This window comes from Mastomys coucha, unplaced genomic scaffold (assembly GCF_008632895.1).
Source record: "Mastomys coucha isolate ucsf_1 unplaced genomic scaffold, UCSF_Mcou_1 pScaffold23, whole genome shotgun sequence".
NCBI classification, from domain to species: domain Eukaryota; kingdom Metazoa; phylum Chordata; class Mammalia; order Rodentia; family Muridae; genus Mastomys; species Mastomys coucha.
Genome location: NW_022196906.1, coordinates 102,322,957 through 102,341,683, shown reverse-complemented (window position 1 = coordinate 102,341,683; position 18,727 = coordinate 102,322,957). Strand labels below are relative to the sequence as shown.

Below are 18,727 nucleotides of genomic sequence, written 5' to 3'. Positions count from 1 at the left end.
AAAATTACTTCTGTTACTATAATTTCTTCCTGTGAGTTTATATGAACCCTAGGAATCCTGTCACTGCCTTCACAGCAAACATCCCTTTTTTTTCCCTGTCTTTTGTGAATGTAGTGGTGGATGCACACATGGAAGTATGTGTGTTCACGTGGAGATGTCTATGCATGTGCTTGGAGGCTATAGTTGTTAGGTGTTGTCCTCGATCACTCTCCTCCTTAGTTTGCAGTTATTTACCTGGAGGTGGTTTTTAGGTACCATGGTGTGCATGTAGAGGTCAGGAATAACTTGATTATTTCCTTTCACCAGTTAGTTCTGGGACTTGAACTCAGGTCATCAGTCTTTGTGACAAGCATTACCCATTAGACCTTCTTACTGACCCTCAACCTTATTTATTTTAAACTTTTTAATTTTCTTTAGCCGTGTGGTAGTGCATATCTTTAATCCTATCACTCAGGAGGCAGAGACAGGTGGATCTCTGAGATTTCCAGGCCATTCTGGTCTAGAGTGAGTTCCAGAACAGCCAGGGCTACACACAGAGAAACCGTGTCTAGAAAAAAAAATGTATATGGGTGTTTTGCCAGCATGTATGTCTGTGTACTACTTGGAAGGTACCAGGTATTCATGACTCCAGAAGAAGATTTTTTATCACCTGGAACTAGAGTTACAGATGCCTGTCTACACGTTATTGCTGAGAATCACTGAAAAAACAGCTAGTACTCTTGATTGAAGAGCCATCTCTCTAGCTGCTTATTTTTAATTTTTAAAAATTCCATGTATTTATTTGTATTTGAACATATATGTATGCACATACCACAGCACACAAATGGAAGTCAGAAGACATTGTGGGAGTTCTTATTTTCTACTGTAGGGTCCCTGGGATCAAACTCAAGTCATGAGGTTAGCAATCTCATGGGCTGCCACTTCCTTTTCTTTCCTTTGTTTGTTGGAACAGGGTCTCTACATAGCCCTGGCTATACTGAAACTCAGAGATCTGCCTACTTCTGCCTTCTAAGTGCTGGGATTAAAGGTGTGTGCCACCATGCTCAGTCACTTTATTGTTTGAGGCAGGTTCTCAGTGAATCTGGGTTTCCTGACTAGCTAGCCAGCCAACTAAAGGGATCCTTTTGTCTCTGTCTCAGCACAATGATTATAAGTATGTAACTCTTACTTGGCTCGAAGGATCAAATTTAAGTCCTGATGCTTGCAAGGTAATCACTTCATAGAACTCTCTCTAGCTGTATTCTTGTTTCCTCATGTGTGTGTGTGTACACAAGTATGCATGTAGAGTCCAGAAGCCAACCTTAGGTGTTCCGCAGGTGCTGAACACTGCATTTATTGAGACAGGGTCTCAAGTTGGTATGGGGTTCACCAAGTAGACTAGACTGAGTAACCAGTGAGCCCCAGGATCTACCTGTTTATGCATTCCCAGTGTTAGGATTTCAAGTCTCTTTACTATGCCCAGTTTTTTTGTTTGTTTGTTTGTTTAAGATTTATTTATTTGGGTCTGGAGAGATGGCTCAGTGGTTAAGATCACTGACTGCTCTATCAGGGGTCCTGAGTTCATTTCCCAGCAACCACATGGTAGCTCACAACCGTCTGTAATGGGATCCAATGCCCTTTCTTAAAGGTTTATTTATTTTATGTGAATACATTGTTGCTGTCTTCAGTCACACCAGAAGAGGGCATCGAATCCCATTACAGATGGTTGTGAGCCACATGTTATATTATATGTGTATAATTTAAAATGCCTGTTATTCTTCCAGAGAATCAGTTTGGCTCCCAGAACCCATATCAGGTTCTAGATAGATAGGTAGGTAGGTAGGTAGGTAGGTAGGTGATAGATAGATAGATAGATAGATAGATAGATAGATAGATAGATAGATAGATAGATAGATAGATGTCTGCACTAGGTACTTGTCTGCTATCCTCCAATGCTAGAAGACAGCATTGGATACCTTGAAATTAGAGTTAGGGTTGTGACTTGACATGGGTACTGGGAACTGAAGGTCCTGGAAGAGCAGAGAATGCTCTTAACTGTTGAGCCATGTCTCTAGTCCTATGATAGCTTTTTATTATAAAATACAGATTAGTTGGGCTGGTGAGATGGCTCAGCAGGGAAGAGCACCGGCTGCTCTTCGGAAGGTCATGAGTTCAAATCCCAGCAACCACATGGTGGCTTACAACCATCCATAATGAGATCTGACGCCCTCTTCTGGTGCATCTGAAGACAGCTACAGTGTACTTACATATAATAAATAATATATAAATCTTTAAAAAAAAAGAATATAGATTAGTTATTTAAAAAAAATACAGATTAGTCAAGAATTTTGTCATTTAGTACTTACTGTTCTATGTCTGTGTTCGTGTGTGTGTATTGTTGTACATGTTTGTGCAGGTACCCACTAAAGGTAGAGAGATTGTCAGTGAGCTGCCTATCAGATGGTCTTCATAATTGATCACTAAGTACTTTCCAGGGCTGAGCCATTTTCCCAGCACCCCCACCTCCCTTTGTTTGAGACAGTATCTCATACAGTACAGACTGTTCTCAGATTTGCTATGTATCTCAGATTTCCTGATCCTCTTGCCTCTTTCCTGTGTGCTCAAAATAAAGGTATATAACACCATAGTGACTGTTCATGATACTCTTGAAGCATTTGCTAAGTTTATTCAGGAAAAGATACTCAGCCTTGGCCTAGCCGGAAACATCATCATGATGGATGATGATGGGTAAATTGCAACATATCCCTCTTCCCCTTTGTGTTCTCCTCTTAGCATCATGTTTAAGGTGTAATCAGCGATGCAGATATTCCACCTGCTGCAGGAGGAAAGAGAAATGGTCACTCTGCATTCAGTCTAGCCCAGCAACTATAGTGTACTACCTGAATTTAGTACTGAGGCAGGAGAGTCTTAAAAGTGAGGTAGATGTGGGCGATGGTGGTGCACGCCTTTAATTCCAGCACTTGGGAGATGAAGGAAATGAGAGGCAGATGGATTTCTGTGTTCTAGGACAGCTGGGGCTATACAGAGAAACCCTGTCTCGAAAAACCAAAAAAAAAAATAAATAAATAAAAATTAAAAAAATGAAAATAAGATGGCTCGGTAGGTAAAGGTGCTTACTACCAAGTCAGATGGTCTGAGGTTTATTTCCCCAGGATCCACCGGGAAGTACTGTACTCACACAAATGAACACATATGTACAAACAAAAATGTTTAAGTCAATGTCATAAATTTCTTTCAAAATGAGGTAGAAGACATTCAGACCCCACTGCAGTGAGCGTGGAAGGAAGATTGCCTTCTGTGCAAGCTTGAGGATGTATGATGTATAGGGAAAAGGAAATGAGGATGTATGATGTATAAGGAAAAGGAAATGAGGATGTATGATGTATAGGGAAAAGGAAATGAACTGAGGACTATTGTGAAGTGTTCTTATTACTGGGGGAAAGGAATAAACTTTGAAAACTTTAGGGCCTGAGTGTCACGGAAATATGTTGCTCACTTGTCAAGCCTTGGGGAGAGGAGAATTAAGCTAGTTATTATGAGTATTTATAGTTCTTCATGGGTTATTAAATTCAATAGAGCTGGCAGAATGTTCTCTAGATTCTCTCACCCTCTTGCTTTAATTTATTTTAAAGTCTAGTTTTTGTTCTTCAAGAGGAGGTAGGCAAATATGTTACGCTCTTCCTCTGGATCATTCTTCCTCCCTCTCCCCCATTTGTGGGTAAATGATGAATTTTTAGTGCTTCTGACTTTATATGCAGTATTGTGTTGAAAACAACCTGGTTCTTCTATACTTTTGTCAACCCCGTTGGTTGATATTCTTTTTGTTTGTTTGTTTTTTGTTTTTTTTCGAGACAGGGTTTCTCTGTGTAGCCTTGGCTGTCCTGGAACTCACTCTGTAGACCAGGCTGGCCTCAGACTCAGAAATCCGCCTACCTCTGCCTCCCAAGTGCTGGGATTAAAGACGTGCACCACCACCACCCTGCGGTTGATGTTCTTTAACACAAAATAATTTGTGTTTAATTTTTCTTAGGTGGTGTCAGAGACATGTACAATATCTGAAGACTTAATTACCAAATTGACCTTTTATTCTGAAATAGTTGAATTTTAAGACCATTATATTTCTGTTATCTACATACTCATTTCTTTTTTCTTTTTTTCTTTCTTTTTTTTTTTTTTTTTTTTTTTTTTGGTCTTTTCAAGACAGGGTTTCTCTGTGTAGCCCTGGCTGTCCTGGAACTCACTCTGTAGACCAGGCTGGCCTCGAACTCAAGAAATCCGCCTGCCTCTGCCTCCCAAGTGCTGGGATCAAAGGTATGTGCCACCACTGACCGGCTCTTCCTTTTTTCTTGTTGCTGCTCATGGGGATTCTTTTCAGGTTGAGCATGGTAACACTAAATGTTTCTACAGAGTGCCTCTGATTTCTGCTGTGACTTGATACCAGGTTTCTTTGAATGCTTGTATTTAAGTATAGTCTGGAATAAATTCTGTGTTTCAAATAGATGGCCAGGATGTTGATGTGTTTTACTAATATATTTATTTTTAAAGAGAGATTAAAAATGTATAAAACAGCCAGGCAGTCGTGGTGAAGATGGAGTCAAGAAAGAGCAAGAACATCATTTGTAATTCCATTAACAAATAAATTTCCTAGCTTGTCATTCCCAGCAGTTCTTGTTCACATATATTACTTTACTGAAATTCATTTATTCAGCCATTATGTGTTTTAGTGCCTGCTGTGTTGGGGACACTACCAAAATAGCTCTGAACAAAATAGATAAAAATTTCTTGTGGACATTTCCTTCTAGAAATGATTGTACACACACATGCAGTGTGTGTAGAGGTGTGCTTTGCTTTCTTAGCACACATATTTCAAATGTTTCTGTGCTTTTAACTTTGCCCTTAAAGTTACTCTATATTCCCATGAAGCATACCATCTTGTTTTTGAGCCATAGTTTACTTCAAATTTCCCCACTTGACATTTGAGTGAGTACTTGTGGGTATTGCTTTGAGCATCTTTGTGGAAATAGTCTTATGTCTCTGAGGCTTTGTCCATAGCCTGGATGACTAGTCATACAATTGAGTTCTTTTTGCCATTCAATATAATGTGACCCTAGTCAAGTCCCTCAAAATTGCTAAGCTTCGGTTTGTAATACCTCACTCACACCATACAATGCTTGGCACATAAGTATTCTAATGAACATTGTTTCATCATCAGTCCGGTGAGAATGGAGCTATGAACCTTGAATGGAGACTGTGACTCCTTAAAAAATGCATTCTCCCAGCTGGGCTGAGGTGGCAGAAGCCTTTAATCCCTGAAGTCGAGAGGCAGAGACAGGCAGATCTCAGCCTGGTCTACAAAGTTCCAGGGCAGTAAGGGCAGTAAGCAAAGAAACACTTGTCTTAAAACAAAACAAAATCGCATTCTCAGGATGCTTGGGGTTGTGTAGTGGGATCTCACTGAGGAAATTACCTGGTGTGCATATGGTATTAGTTTGTACACTTTGGTTTCTTTTACTTTGACCTAGAATCCGTCCTACCTTTTCCTTCGGCTCATTCAAACGAAAGTGAAAAACAAGTGAATTTTTAGTAGGCGCCAGGAAAGGACAGAGGGAGAGGTTGCTGGCGCTCGGTCTGCCCTGTGCTGTGTGGGCTGCTTTGGTTGACAGTGAGCTAACAAGACACTTAGTACATTTGGTGATCCTTGCTACCAGAGACACTACTTAATTGTCTTCTGGCTTTTGTTATGTTTCTGTTTTCCACCTTTGTCTCTGTCTCTTGATATAAGAAAAACTTGGGAGACTTGAGTTCCACCCAAAAGGGGGAAGAAGTAAGAAAGATTGAACAGAGTGCAGATTTAAGAAGCAAGAAGAGTCTCCTGCCACTTCTGAACTATGTCTTCTGAGCGCTATTACTTAAACTGTGTGAAAACGTAGAATCTATTTCTTTTCTTGGAAGTATCATAAATCTTTATAAACACACATTTTCACAGTGATAACCCCAGGTTTTCCAGCCTCAGTAGAGAAATACAAATAGGATGAGAATTTGTTTGGAAATAGAATAGAGCTGACTGGGAAAAAAATGTCTCTCTCTAGAAGCATTGGCTAGCAGTTTCTTTATTCCTTTCTCTCCTCTTCTTCCCCTCCCCCTCTCTTTTTTAAAATGTATTTTACTTATTTATTTATTTATTCATTTATTTAGTATGCATAGGACAGGGCACAGTGCTCATGGAAGTCAGTGGACAACTTTCAGGAGTCAGGTCTCTCCTTATGAACTCATGTCATCAGATTTGGCAGCAGGGGCCTTTACCAGTGAAACTGTATTGTCCGCTTTTTTTATTCTTTCTTTTTTTTTTTTTTTTTTTTTTTTTTTTTTTTTTTTTGAAATTAGGTCTCATGTAGTTCAAGGTGGCCTCAAACTTGCTATGCAGCTGACAAGTATTGAATTTCTGATTCCTCTGCTCCCTACTTATAAGAGTTGCAGTTCCTCATTCTCTAACTCTCTTCCTCTTTCTTTCTTTCTAGCTGTGAGTTCAAATTCATGGCAGTCCTCCTACCATGGCTTCCTAAGTTCGAGGATTATAGGCATGGGCCTTCACATCTGGCTTCTGGGTGTATGCATGGAGGCCAGAGGTTGATATTGGATATCTTTCTACTATTGCTCTTTACTGTTTTGAGACCGTATCTCACTAGGTCTCTGTCTTAAGGTCTCTGTTGCTATGATGAAATGCCATGACCAAAATGCAGGTTGGGAATGAAAGGGTTTATTTGCCTTATGTTTCCACATTGTAGTGCATCATTGAAGGAAGCCGGGAAAAGGACCTGATCAGACAGGCAGGAATCTGAAGGCAGGAGCTGATCCTGAGGCCATGAGGAGGTGCTGCTTACTGGCTTGCTATACCTACTTTCTTAGAGAAGGACTATCAGCCCAGGGATGTGGTACCACCCACAATGGGCTGGGCCCTCCCCCATCAATCACAAATTAATAAAATGCCTTATAGCCCTATTTTAGGGAGACATTTTCTTAATTGAGGTTTCCTCCTTTCAGGTGACTTTAGCTTGGGTCAAGTTGACATAAAACTATCCAGCACAGTCTCACTATGTAGCTAGTCCTAGCTGACCTAGAATTTACTATGTAGATCATGCCCTTAAAGTGCCTCCTGCCTATGTCTCCCAAATTCACGTTAGTTCTGGAGCTGTTACCACAGGACTGGTGAGCAAGCACTCGGGATCTGCTTTCTTGTCTCTCTCAACCCTCTGTCCTCCAGCACTGGGCTTACAAATAATGTGCCCTGTTGTTCAAAGGGTGCTGAGGATCTGAATTCATGTCCTTTGTACGTAAGACCTTTACCTCGTGAGCCATCTTCCCCAGTCCCTTCTCTGTCCCTTCTGCTGTCCCACACTGTTTCTACTTTACTGTGAGCCTCCATGTGGGTGCTAGAAATTGAACTTAGGTCCTCTGGAAGAACAGCTAGTGTTGTTAACCACTAAAGCCATCTCTCAAGCACTGACATCTAATTTTGTTTTGTTTTTGAGATAGTTTCTCTGTGTGGCCCTGGCTCGCCTCAAGTTCAAGAGATTTGCTTGCCTCTGCCTTCTGAGTGCTGGGATTAAAGCACTGCTGGGCATGAGATCAGCCCAGGAATGAGATCCAGTTTTTCTTTATACTTAAATGTCTAATAAAAATGCCTTAATCCCAAGACTCCTGAAGCAGGAGCAGTTGGATCTCTGAGTTCCAGGACAGCCAAAGTTACATAGTAAGACTTAAAAACAAATTTTGAGATGTGAATCTAGTTTTGCTGTAAAAATAAATAAATAAGAAGCTTGGTTGGTTATTTTATGTTCTAAGACTGGGGTTGATAAGTGCATAAATTGAAAACTTGAGCCTGGTGTGGTGATACATGTCTTTAATCCCACTCAGCACTAAGAAGGTGGAGGGAGGCAGATCTCTGTGAGATTGAGGCCAGCATGCTCCACATAATGAGTTCAGTACATCAAGGACTACGTAGAAAAACCCTCTCAAGAAAGAAAAGAGAACACTAAATGCTAGAAATTGTTCTTTTTGTTTGTTCCTATTTGTAAACAGAAAATATACTTGTCAAAGGTTTGTTTTGTTTTTCAAGACAGGGTTTCTCTGTGTAGCCTTGGCTGTCCTGGAGCTCATTCTGTAGACCAGGCTGGCCTTGAACTCAGAAATATGCCTGCCTCTGCCTCCCAAGTGCTGGAATTAAAGGCATGTGCCACCACTGCCCGGCTAAAGGTTTGTTTTCCACAAAGCTAGTTAGTATGTTAAGCAGAGATGTAACAGACTATGGGTTCCAGCTTATGGTACATACTAGAGTTAGTTTTGGACAATAGGAACTTAAAACTGAATCCAGCCATAATTGATTAGAGTCTTCAGGAGGGAGGTCCAGGCCTTTATGTTATAGTCAATGATTCAAGTTACTGAAGTGAGACAGGAGTACTTATGTGCATTGAAAGCTAAATATGGTGTTGTCAGCATTTGGAATGAACTGATTTTGTAGTCAGTGTGGGAGTTTGCTGTGAACTGCACAATTATGCTTATAAGTTGCTTAGACTTCCTGTAATCTTTTTTATTACTTGTTTGTGTGTACATACATGACACAGGTGTTGAGGTCAGAGGACAAAGAAAGACATCTTTCCTTCTGTTATGTGAGGCCTGGGGATTAAATTCAAGGAGAAAGCACCCTTCAGCCACGGAACCATCTTGCTGGCTCCTTTTGTGATTTTTTTTTTTTAATAGTAACAGGAAAGATGATAAATGATACCTACAGTCATCATAACTGTATTTCAAGCATTTTGAAATTGGGGCCTAGAAAAACAGTTCAGCAGTTAAGAACTCACTGGTATGGCTCTTGCAGAACACCTAGTTTCAGAGCCCCACCTAGTTCAGTTTTCAGCATCCTCATTGGACAGTTCACAACTATCTGTAGCTAAGGTCCAAGGGAACCATGGAAACCTGCATGCACATGCACCTATTCATACATAACATACATACCATATACACATAATTAAAAATGAGACTCTTTGGGGCTGGGGGGATGGCTCAGCGGGTAAGAGCACCAGCTGTTCTTCCAAAGGTCCTGAGTTCAAATCCCAGCAACCACATGGTGACTCACAACCATCCGTAATGAGATCTGACACCCTATTCTGTCTGGTGTGTCTGAAGTCAGCTACAGTGTATTTATATATAATAATAAATAAATCTTTGGGCCAGAGAGAGAAAGGACTGAGCAAGCGGGGCCAACCAGAGTGAGCAGAGGTCCTAAAAGTCAATTCTCAACAACCAGATGAAGGCTCACAACTATCTGTACAGCTACAGTGTGTACTCATACACATGAAATAAGTAAATCTTTAAAAAAAATGAGACTCTTCAGAGCAATCCTCTTACCACCTCTTTTTTTTTTTTTTTGGCTTTTTCGAGACAGGGTTTCTCTGTATAGCTCTGGCTGTCCTGGAACTCACTCTGTAGACCAAGCTGGCCTCGAACTCAGAAATCCGCCTGCCTCTCCCTCCCAAGTGCTGGGATTAAAGGCATGCGCCACCACCACCTGGCTTGCCTCCTTTTTCTAAATGCTGAGGTTATAGACACATGCTACTTAGCCTCCAAATCTTTCTTATAGCCATTGATACAGTGTGAGGAGGACGATATTCTGTACATAACTCCATCGGGAGAATATTTGTCTTAGCATACACAAAGCTCTAGGTTCAGTCCCTCTCACATCATATAAAACTAGGGGTTGTGGCACACACTTGTGCCACATTTGGGAATATTGGCAAGATCCAGTAGAAACTTTTTAAAAATATTTTAATTTTATGTGTATAGGTGTTTGGTCTGCATGTTAAATCTATGTATCATGTATCTGGTGATCACGGAGGCCAGAAGAGAGCACTGGATTCTCTGACGTTGAAGTTAGAGGTGTTGTGAACTATCCAGTGTGGGTGCTGGCAAAGCTAAGTCTTCTGGAAGAGTAGCTAGTGGTTTTAACTGCTGGTCCACCTCTCCAGCCTCCAGTAGAAACTTCTTTAAGGATAGGAGCAAGGTGACATCCCATTAAATGAAGAACTCGGCAAAGGAATCTTGTGGAACTATTTATAAGGGGGGCGGGGAGCAGTTAGACTTTTCATGTAAAGCAGAAAAACTGTACATAATCCAGGTGGCCATGGTGGTACACATCTTGTCATCACAGCATTTGGCAGGCTAAACTTGTTTGAATGAAAATGGCTCCCATAGGCTAGTAGGGAGTTGCGACATTATTTGAAGTAGATGTGGCTTTTTTGAAAGAAGTGTCATAGGGAGCTTTGGGGTTTCAGAAACTCAAGCCAGGCTCCTGAGTAGCTCACTCTTTTCTTCCTGCTGCCTTCGGATCCAGATACTGACTCCTGCAGCACCATCTCTGCTTGCCTGCTGCCATGCTTCTCTTCATGATGACAATGAAGTAAATCTCTTTAATTGTAAGCCGGCCCCAATGAAATACTTTCCTTTATAAGAGTTGCCATAGTTATGGTATCTCTTCACAGCAATAAAACCCTGACACAAGTTGGTACCAGGAGCTGGGGTATTGCTGTTATAGTCCTGACCATGTTTTGCTTAGATGAACATGGAACACTTTAGGACTGTGGACTAGGAAATCTATTAGAAAATTTAAGCTGGGATTAATGGGTCATACTAGTGGGAGCATGGGAAACAGCGGTGCTGAGGTTGGTTGGACTGTCAGGGCCTGGCTCAAAAGGTTCCAGAAGAGAAGAATGTAAGTGTGTGGTCTAGAGACTGTTCTTGTGATAGATAACCTGGGAGAGAAAGCAGGAAATCCATGCTACTTGGGTTAAGGACTCTCGGAGATGAGTCACATGGCAGAGTGGATGGGGCTTTAGAGGCACAATAAGGAAGCTCAAAGTATCACCCTTAGGTTTTGGCCAGCATTTGAAAGGGGGGGAAAGTAATGCTTTTTTGAGTTAAAAAGGAGCAGGTTCAGGTTGGTAGAGACTGCCTAAGTAAGAGGTTTTCCATAGACACTTCCTGAATGGCTTTTGCGGCTTTTGTTTGTTTTAGGCAGAGTGGCTTGTAACACTGGCTGCACTCAAACTTATGCAACCAAGAGCATCACTAAATTTCTTATCCTTCTGCCTCTGTTCCTGAGAGCTAGGGTTACAGGCCTGTGTGCTACCTTCTGAACCTGGTGTTACATTCCTGAAAATGGAACACACTGTTTCTAGCACACTAAGCAAGTACTTTAGCAACTAAGCTACATTTTTAGTCCCTTTCTGTTTTAACATTTGAACAAGTGCTAGAAGAGAAGGGGTAGAAGTAGTTTGGGTTCTACCTTAACAAAATTTAAAGGACTTTGCTTTAATTGCCCCTCTCCTTTTTTTAAAGAATAGTGAGGAAGAAAGCTTAAATAAGTCTTTCTACTTCTGCTTCATATTCTACTCAAAAATTTTTCATACACTATATATTTTGATTGTATTCTTTTCCATATTTCTGCTGCAGTGGTAAATCTACTGCAGATACTTCTGAGTAACTTACTCTATTGAAAATTTAAAGTGGCTTTTCTTGACTCCAGCCATTGTGACTTATTGTCTTCGTTGACTTTTGCCTTTCCAAAAACTCTGAGGTTCTCAGCTCTCCATCTCTCTTAAATAGGTTTACTATTGCTGTGATGAACACCATGACCAAAAAACAAGTAGAAGAGGCAAGGGTGTGTTTGGCTCATGCTTATAGCTCTGTTCATCATCAAAAGAAGCCAGGACAGGGACCTGGAGGCCAGAGCTGATGCAGAGGCCATGGAGGGTGCTGCTTACTGGTTTGCTCAGCCTGCTTTCTTATAGAGCCCAGAACCACTAACCCAGGGGTGGTCCCACCCATAATGGGATAGGCCCTTCCCTACCAGTCACTAATTAAAAAAATGTCTTGCAGCCAGATTTTATGGAGCCATTTTCTTGATTAAGATTCCCTACTTTCAGATAACTCTAGTTTTTTGTCAAGTTGACATAAAACCAGTACTGGGAAGGCCCTGGAGCTGCCTTGTGTTCAGTTGGTTCTCAGTTTACAGTTACTGAAGAGTTACCCACACACTGGTGGGTAACAGCATGTGGCCAGTATTGCCTCTTCCTGTGGGTGCTTATGCATGGCAGAAAGAAGGGCATTATTTAAAAAGCTTCCAGTCTGTTTCTTCCTGTTTATGAAGTTTACTTCTGTGATTTGAGCCTAGCAAAGGGCTCAGTACAGGTTGTTGGAGTTTGTGGCTCTCATTAGAATATGTAAGCCTTTGGTTAGTATTAGGTATGCTACCTTGTTGATAGAGGCCAAACATTGAAATCATTTTAGATAAAATGAGTTGTGGTTACAAGAACAGGCTCACGTTTTTAGTCCTACTGTGTTCCAACACTCATCTACAGTTCTTTTTACTGGACATGACCTTTATTTCCCGAAATGGTAGCTTTTGTGTATGCCATTTCTCAGAAATCTTTCGAACATTAGAAGGAGCTGCAGCGTGCCTTTTGTACTAAGTGCTGCCCAGGAACTTTTCCATTGAATGCACACTTAAAAGTACATCTGGAGACACAGTTGGTCACAAGTTGATGTTAGAATCGAGCAATAGATAAATGAGTTTCATTATTTTCCTCACTTTTGTAAATGTTAGAGAATGTTCATAATTAAAAAAAAAATTCTCAGTTAGTATAGTGCTTGCCAGCATGCACACACACCTCAATTTGATATCAGGATCACAGAAGCTAGGAATGGTGATACAGGCCTGTAATCTTATCACTTGGGAGCCAGAGGCAGCAGGATCAGGAGTTCAAGGTCATCCTTGCTATAGACAAACAAAAATCTCATGGTAAAGGAATAAGTAAGTTTACTTTTTTTCTTATATTTTTCACAAATCTTTTTGAGTGAAATCTTTGTGGTTTTGTGGGTTTTTGTCTTTTAATGAACAGAGACCACAGTTGTCAGGAATGAGTTAGGTTAGACCAGTTAGCAATCTTCAAATTTGTGTGTGTAACCAGATTTTGAAAGCATGTTTTCTGTGGATGCTTCAGTTAATTACAGGTCCCCTATCTCTCTGGCTTTGTAAAGAAAAGTGAATAGGAGCAGACTTAGCAGTCTAAGAGCTGACCTTTCAGAGGCTGAGACTGACCGTGTAGATGTGATGTGAAGTAGAGGGGAGCTCAAGTCCTGGCTCACCTTCACTCAGTGCGACACCTCTGTCACCACTGGCTGTCACCACTTTGTAGATTTTGCCCAATTCCTTCATCTCTACAGTAACCTTGCTTCTTCTCTTGCCCTTATTTCCTCATCTCCCTACCTTTCTACTCAGTGGGAGCCACATCACTTATCTTGGTCTTGTTTAGTTTTCCTTTTCCACCCCAGGCCCAGAAGCTGGCTCACCCTTCTTCATCTGGTCTATTTAGTGAGTGACTGTTACTTTGTTAACAAATACGATTGAGCCACAAAGTGGCTTAACTGGATGAGGCATGAAGACCTACTGGTGTAGCCTTAAAAGTTTCAGGCAGTTGGCAAGTAAGAATTCTAAATAAAAATTGAAACTACCACCTGTATTTTTTCAGGCCGTTGATGCTCACTGCCATCGGCTGCATCCTCCCTATGGCACTGGTAAGTGTGGGAAGGGCTGTGACAGTTATGGTGGGCTGCTGGCTTTGTCTTTTCTGGGGGAAGTTTTTTAACTGCAAGTTTTGTTAACTGCTTGTTTTTGAGGCTAGACAGTTTAAACAGCTGTAGGTAACTGAAAGGAAGGAGCAGATGATCCTGGTCATGGATTTTCTTGAAGTGTTATCTGGAGTAGACATTACTCAGTATGTGCCTTGATTCCTGCATACAACTAGTGTGTTCTATACATTAATGCTTTGAACACTAAACATCCTTTCCAAGTGTTCTAGGATGTCAGGTAATACTTTGTAATTTTCAGAAATTCCTTTAGGAATTTGTTCCAGAGATACACACTTGGCTTTTAACAAGAGGTCCTGAATGTCGATAGTGCTTTGTGTTTCCTTAAGGAGCAAGATTTATCTTCCCTGGTATTCTTAGATCTCTGTAGGCAAGAGATGCAAATGTTTAGTTTACTCAAGTAATTAAAATTTTAATAATGGCTTGAATTTGTGAGGAGGGTGCAATTTGGTGGGCACTAGGAAAGAAATTTGTGGTGTTATTTACTAACCGCCTTGAGGTGAACTTGGAACTTGTGGTTGAAAAATAATTTTACTAAAGTATTCTTTCTTTTTGAGAATCTAGTAGTGCCCCCACTCAGGAGGCAGGTCTCTGTGAGTTCTAGGACAGCTAGGGCCACACAGAGAAACCCTGTATTGAGTCCCCCCACACAAAGAACCTAGTGATGAAAAGGCACAGTGAATAAAATTGAAAACTAAAATAGGGCAGCGAGTCACAAAGTTGTTTCTATGCCCAGAACCAAATTGCTATTGAGTATGCCTTATCTGTAAGACAGATGTTACTGTCAATGGTTACTGTTGTGTTGCTGAAGAGACCTTATGTTCATGGCACCTCTTTTTTTTTTTTTTTTTTTTTTTTTTTTTTTTTGGTGTTTTCGAGACAGGGTTTCTCTGTGTAGTCCTGGCTGTCCTGGAACTCACTCTGTAGACCAGGCTAGCCTCGAACTCAGAAATCCACCTGCCTCTGCCTCCCAAGTGCTGGGACTAAAGGTGTGCGCCACTACCGCCCAGCAATGGCACCTCTTATAAAGAAAACATTTAACTGGGACTTAGAGTTTCGGCAGTTCAGAAGGTTCTCGTCATGGCAGGAAACATGTTAGCACGCAGGCAGACACAGGGCTGGAGAATTAGCTGAGCGTTGTATCTCTGTTGGAAGATTCATAGGCTTTTTGAAAGCTCAGACCCCACCCTCAGTGACACACTTTCTCCAACAAGGCCACATCTCCTAATCCTTTCAAATCGTGCTACTTCCTCAGAGGATTCAACTCTGAGATTATGGTGGTCATTCTTATTCAAACCACCATAGTTACCAAGATCCATCCTGAGATGGCTGTTTGACTTCATTTTATTTATCTCTAAAATCTTAGCTTATGAAGGAATGTGGGTCGTGACAGGTTTAGCAAACTTCTATCTCTAAAAATAACTTTTATTATGATTCATAACTGTAGCAAAATTATGGTTATGAAGTAGCAATGAAAATAATTTTATGGTTGGGGATTACCACAGCATGAGGAACTGTGTTAAAGGATTGCAGCATTGGGAAGGTTGAAAACTCCTGTTCTAGAACAGCCTATGAGTGGGGAGGCTATATACACTCTTGTGTGGTTAGCTTTGTTTGGAACCACTTGCTGATTGATAATAGCAACTAAAGTATCTGTATAGATGTAATTACATCTCAGTGAGAAAATCTTAATGATACATACATAAATCCTGAATTTCCCTGTGGTCTCTGCTCTTTGTCCATCACCCTTTTGAAGTATTAATAAAATTGAGTGGCACAGTCACTAATTCTTTAAAACCAGAAAGGAAAACTTGACTCCTGTACTGCTGTCTACTGCTGTAGGTCTGTCCGTGACAGTGTCACCGAGTAGTAGTTACTGAACATGTTTGAAAGTCTGTGGTAGAGGGATAACTTTTCAATTTCCTTTACAAACCTAGACTGTAAAGGACATTGTTAGGTGTTTGTCTGTTACCTTTGGGAAGTATTGATGCTCAGAAACAGTCATTGTGACACGTGTAAAGTAAATGCTTTTTAAAATAAAGATCTGGAGATGCTGTATTGGATTGAGGCCTATAGGCAATGCAGAATATTATATAGGGTAAACGACAAAAGTGTCCTTCAAGTTGGAAGGAAAGGTTCCCATCAGCATCCAGTCCATCTTGTTATAGGTATTATATTGAGGGCTCAGGAAAAAAGGGAAGAAAGGCAGGCAAGATGAGCTGTACTTGATTTCTGCTCTAACCCCATTTTTATTCTATGAAATGTTCTTCAAGCCACCATGAAAATTGAGGGTATGCCTACCCCACCTCCTTTTTTCTTGTTTGTGGTGTGTTCGTGTGCATGCATGTGAGCATTACTGTGGAGACAAGAGGTCCCATAGTCTTCCCAATGAAGCTCTGCCTTATATAGATTTAGGGTCTTTGAATCCAGAGTTTGCTAATCAGTGTGCCTAGGGATCCCATATCTGGGCCTCTTGAGCATGCTGGGAGTACAGGCAAGCTGCCAAGCCTATTGCATACTTAAAAGGGTTCTGGGGATCCAAACTCTGGTTGTCATACTTGCTTGCCAAGCACTTTACCCACTGAACACTGCTCAGTGGCCTACTTGTCACTGCCCAGGGAAATGCCAGTGTTGGCTTGCTTCCTCTTCCCTGCCTTTGCAGTTACAATTTTTTTCTAGCTCCAAGTCAAATGACCTGATTTTGGTATGTGTGTGTTCACACTGAGTATGGTTTCAGCACAAATATAATAGATCACAGGCAGGCCAATAAGCAAACTAACCTGAAAGAATCCTTGTGGAACATTGAGTGACTTTGAGGATATGGCAAATTGGTAGCAAGACATTCAATGGAACTTCTTAGAAGACTTGGTTAGGTAAATTGTAGTAAAGCCAGTGAAAATTACATGACCTTCTAGAATTTATAATATATAATCAGTTAACCTTTGTTTAAAACTGTTAAAATTCAAAAACAAAACAAAAGCCAGGCAGTGGTGGCACAAGCCTTTAGTCCTAGCACTTAGGAGGCAGAGGCAGGTGGACTTCTGAGTTTGAGGCCAGCCTGGTCTACAGAGTGAGTTCCAGGACAGCCTGGGCTACACAGAGAAACTCTGTCTCGAAAAACAACAACAACAAAAAACTGTTAAAATTCTATCTAGGATGGTGGCACATCCTCACATCCATTCCAGCACTCATGAAGTGGGGGCAGAAGAATCAATTTACATTCAAAGCCAGCTGGTCTACATCCCAAGTTCTAGTCTAAGCGTAGGTAGAATGTTAACAAGACCCTGTGTCAAAAGCCAACGGGCAAGAGAGTTGACTCAGTTGTTAAGAGCCCTGGATACCTTTCTTGATCCTGGACTCAGTTCCCACATGGCAGCTCATAACCCTCTGTAACTCCAGTCCCAGGAGGTCTGATGCCACTTTCTGGCCTCCTTAGTCACCAGTCCCACATGAAAGCAATGCATCCAGGACCATAAAATAAAATTAAAAAGAAAATAGGACCGGCAAGATTACCCATTGGGTAAAGACACTTTGCTGCCTGCTTCAGCCTGGCCATGAACCAAATTTGATCCCTGGAACTGACCTAAAGTAAAGATAGCTGGGCATGGTGGCACACACCTTTAAGCCCACCCAGCACTTGGAAGACAGAGGCAGGAAAGTCTGTAAGAAGCCAACCTGGTCTACCTACACAATGAATTCCAGGATAGGCGCACACCTTTAATCCCAGCACTTGGGAGGCAGAGGCAGGCAGATTTCTGAGTTTGAGGCCAGTCAGAGCTACACAGAGAAACCCTGTCTGGGGGGGCGGGGAGAAAAAGGTAGGTGGATAACAGTCGACTTCACAAGTTGTCCTCTGACCTCCACACAGGTACCATGTCACATGTGTCACTCCCAATAAGGGAATTGCAGTTAGAACTCCCTATGTAGACCAAGTTGGTCTCCCACACACACAGATCTCTTCCTGCCTCTGCCGCACCAGTGTGGTGATTGGAGGCTTGTACTACTATGCCCAGCTACTTTTAGAAAAGTAAAAATCAGTGCTTTTGAAAGACCCCCGTAGGGAGACCCCCACTCAAGTCTCAGGAGAATGCTCACCCAAGGAATCACAAGAGACCATCTTGATGTAAAACACATGAGGCAGTTTAATTTCGGAGCTCCAGGCCAACTCATATCTCACACAGGAGGCAGAGGAGCCAACCACGAGGCTCAGGGGTTAAGGGTTTATATAGGAAAAAGGTCTGGGGCAACAAAGGAATCAGTGTGGCTATACATGATTGGCTAGTTCAAATATCAACTATATTACGTGCAGAACAGAGTGGAAAATTCCTAAGGTTGGTGTTAATCTGAGTCAATAGAGCATCTGACCTTAAACCATATCTGAGAGGACCAGATGGCCCACTACTCAGTGTCTGCCCAGACATGTCCTTGCATGTTTTTTTCTGTCTTTATAGTTTATGTCTTTTTGACCTGCTAGTTCTTGGGATGTCAAACAGCCTGCTTATTTTTGCCCAGGCTTATTTGGACATATTCGACCTTGGTTCACTGTGTTTTTCTGTAATTTTCTCATTAGCAGCACAAGTCTCAAATTTAACTCTTTCACTTTAAACAAAATCTTGGGCTGGAGAGATGGCTCAACAGTTAAGAGCACCAACTGCTCTTCCAGAGATCCTGAGTTCAATTCCCAGCAACTACATGGTGGCACACAACAATCTGTAAGGGGGTCTGATGCCCTCTTCTGCTGTGTCTGAAGAGAGCAATGGTGGTGTACTCATATTTGTAAAATAAATAAATCTTTTTTTTTAAAAAAAAACAAAATCTTAAGGGAAAGTTTAACTTTTGATATAAGTAAAAATTCATGCCAGATATGGTAGGGCATGCCTCTAATACCAATATCTATCTCAATAAATAAATAAAACAAAGCCAGGATAGGCTTGGTGTTAAGTAACAACCCTAGCATCAGGAGGCAGAAGCAGGGCCATCTGGGCCAGGCTAGTCCACATAGATTCTGTCTCAAAAAAAAAAAAAA

The 18,727-nt window shown here is 41.3% G+C and overlaps 1 protein-coding gene across 7 annotated transcripts in view; it reads left to right on the top strand.

Moving 5' to 3' along the window:
• The window catches only part of Arih2 (ariadne RBR E3 ubiquitin protein ligase 2), a 53,561-nt gene that overhangs the window by 11,271 nt on the left and 23,563 nt on the right, over nt 1–18,727 (top strand). Inside the window, exon 4 of one of the 7 annotated variants that reach the window (XM_031343251.1) lies at nt 13,584–13,629. The exons of the other annotated variants lie outside the window; for them this stretch is intronic. Coding sequence (XP_031199111.1) covers nt 13,591–13,629 — 39 coding nt within the window. The 5' untranslated portion in view covers nt 13,584–13,590. The remainder of the gene's footprint in view (nt 1–13,583; nt 13,630–18,727) is intronic. 7 annotated transcript variants of the gene reach the window in all.